The 2,660-nt window shown below is 40.8% G+C and overlaps 1 protein-coding gene across 3 annotated transcripts in view; it reads left to right on the top strand.

The window, feature by feature from the left end:
• The window catches only part of LOC110308703 (baculoviral IAP repeat-containing protein 1b), a 58,352-nt gene extending 56,793 nt beyond the window's left edge, over positions 1-1,559 (top strand). For 2 of the 3 annotated variants that reach the window (XM_021181109.1, XM_021181110.1), the window contains exon 16: positions 901-1,559. In XM_021181109.1, coding sequence (XP_021036768.1) covers positions 901-1,265 — 365 coding nt within the window. In that variant the 3' untranslated portion in view covers positions 1,266-1,559. The remainder of the gene's footprint in view (positions 1-900) is intronic. The other variant, XM_029468286.1, reaches the window with a different exon arrangement.
• The last annotated feature ends 1,101 nt before the right edge of the window (positions 1,560-2,660 follow it).

Below are 2,660 nucleotides of genomic sequence, written 5' to 3'. Positions count from 1 at the left end.
TTTCTTTCTTTCTTTCTTTCTTTCTTTCTTTCTTTCTTTCTTTCTTCCTTCCTTCCTTCCTTCCTTCCTTCCTTCCTTTTTTCCTTCCTTCCTTCCTTCCTTCCTTCCTTCCTTCCTTCCTTCCTTTCTTTCTTTCTTTGTCAGAAAAGTGACTATCATGGACCAGCCCTACTTAGGACACAGTTGAAACATCTTACTTAGGACTTTTGTCTTTAAAGCCAAGCTCATAGTGATTCTTGGTGAAATCAAATCTAATATTTGCACAAATTAGGGAACAGAGTTTTACAACTAAAACTTCTAGGTCCCCACTTCCCATCATGGACTTTGGTTCAGAACTTACCCACATTTCCTCCAGAGCTCTAAGTAACCAGGAAGCTATTTAGGCAAACTGGAAAACAGTCACAGTGAGAGGACAAGCTTTCTCTGCAAAAGGAAAGACACTGTTCCCACAATTTCTCAGTTTCTTGTACTGTAACCTGTTCCTGCCTTGGCATATGCCCTGTAAGTACAGAATTTCACGTTACCCAGACAGTAGATTTCCAAAAATTCTCTGTGCTTAACTTCCTGGTTTCTGCTTTGCCCTTGCAGTATGGCCTTGCTCCCTATCAATGAGGCTGCTGTTTAGGGCTTTCAAAGAACACTCCTTAAAACATGTTTAAAGTTAAACATTGTGACACACTGCCTTTAATCCCAACTGTCAAAAGGCAGAGGTAGGCAGATGTGAGTTCTAGACCAGTCTCCGCTATCTAAGTGAGTTGTAGGCCATCCAGAGCTATGTAGTGGGACCTGCTCTTGTGACCCATGCTTTCACTGGTGGTGGGTGTGAGACTACTTACAAATAACCTTGTAAGCTTTGCTCCAGTCTTTTTCTTCATAATATTTTGGTTGCTTTCTTTCCAGCCAAGGGAGCAACCAGGGGAGGCTTCCAAAAACTTGAGAACTTAGACCTTACACTGAATCACAAGATTACAGAGGAAGGATACAGACATTTCTTTCAAGTCCTGGACAACCTGCCAAACCTGAAAAACCTGGACATTTCCAGGCATATCCCAGAATGCATTCAAATTCAGGCCACCACTGTCAAGGCTTTGGGTCAGTGTGTGTCCCGACTGCCCAGCCTCACCAGGCTCAGGATGCTCAGCTGGCTCCTGGATGAAGAGGACATAAAAGTGATTAATGATGTGAAGGAAAGACACCCTCAGTCCAAACGCTTGACTATTCACTGGAGGTGGGTAGTGCCATTCTCTCCTGTCATTCAGAAGTGAAGGATGAAGTGGAAGATTACCGGCAGGTCTAAAAACCTGATTTTCTAATACATTTCACTCTAGACAGGCATGGTGCAATCCTAGTTCTTAGGAGAGTGAGCAGGAGCATCAAGAGTTTGAGCCGGGGCTGGAGAGATGGCTCAGTGGTTAAGAGCACTGTGATCTTCTAGAGATTCTGAGTTCAATTCTGAGCAGCCACATGGTGGCTCACAACCATCTGTAATGGGATCTGATGCCCTCTTCTGGTGTGTCTGAAGATGGCTACAGTGTACTCATATACATTAAATAAATCTTAAAAAAAAAAAAAAAAGAGTTTGAGTCCAGCCTGGGTTATGTAACAAGACTTTACTCTAGACCCAAATCAAAACCAAATTGTTTACTATTGCATACACAAAAATATTCTTGAACTGCATCAAGCTGGTAACTGAGAGCCTGCATGTCTACATTGAACTGTGAGGAGCTGTGCCTTGGCAGCCCTTGTATAAAGATTAGAGCTTTAGTCAAGTTCATACAGAGAACCCTCCATTATCAAGGTCAACAGAAAGGGGCTGGGGAAAGGAACATTGCTCTATGTAAAAACTAACTGTGGAAGGAATAATTCATATAAGTAAGAAATGGCCAGTTTAAGGATTGAATCAGCTCTATACAGGATGAGCAGGAGTTGACTTTACCATGGCTGCAGCTCACTCCCCCCAGGAGATGCTCTTTAGTTTTTGCAGAGCTTTTGCATGTTCACCAGTCTTGTGAGGCCTTGCTTGCTTACGCCATCTCTCATCTAATTGAAAAAAAAAAAATGGCTTAGAGAAAACTGTTTTTGTTCCAGAGGCTTTTACATATATTAAGATAGTTTTATAATTTTGTTGGAAATTTACTCTGTTCTGGGTATGTTATTTAATCTTGTAAGAATTTCTGGGTATATTAACTTGATTGTGATAATTATTTGTCATTTCATAACAGTCACCTCTCTAGAGGCAGTAGGACTTGGGAGAATAGAGCCAATAAATGAGGCGGACTAAAGTCTCATTCAATAGTCAACTTTATTCAGAGCATCAGACAGTTTATACTCTGAGAGTTAAGAAAAACTACCTGAGAAAAGTTCTTCTGAGTTCAGGCTATACACAATCATGAAGACAAGTTGCATGTGGTGAAACATGTTTTTCTATAGAGCAGTAGTTCTCAGCCTGTAGGTCTTGACCCCTTTGAGGGTCAGATGATCTTTTCACAGGGGTCACTTAAGACCTTCAACAAAACATAAATATTTATGAATCATAACAATATCAAAATTAGTTATGAAGTAGCAACAAAAATAATTTCATGGTTGGGAGGTCACTACATCATAAAGAACTGTATTTGTGGTGGTTTTGATTTCATGGTTGGGAGGTCACTACATCATAA

The sequence above is a fragment of the Mus caroli genome, chromosome 13 (assembly GCF_900094665.2).
Source record: "Mus caroli chromosome 13, CAROLI_EIJ_v1.1, whole genome shotgun sequence".
In the NCBI taxonomy this organism is placed as follows: domain Eukaryota; kingdom Metazoa; phylum Chordata; class Mammalia; order Rodentia; family Muridae; genus Mus; species Mus caroli.
The sequence above is the reverse complement of the archived record's forward strand: the minus strand, read 5'-3'. Positions and strand labels throughout refer to the sequence as shown.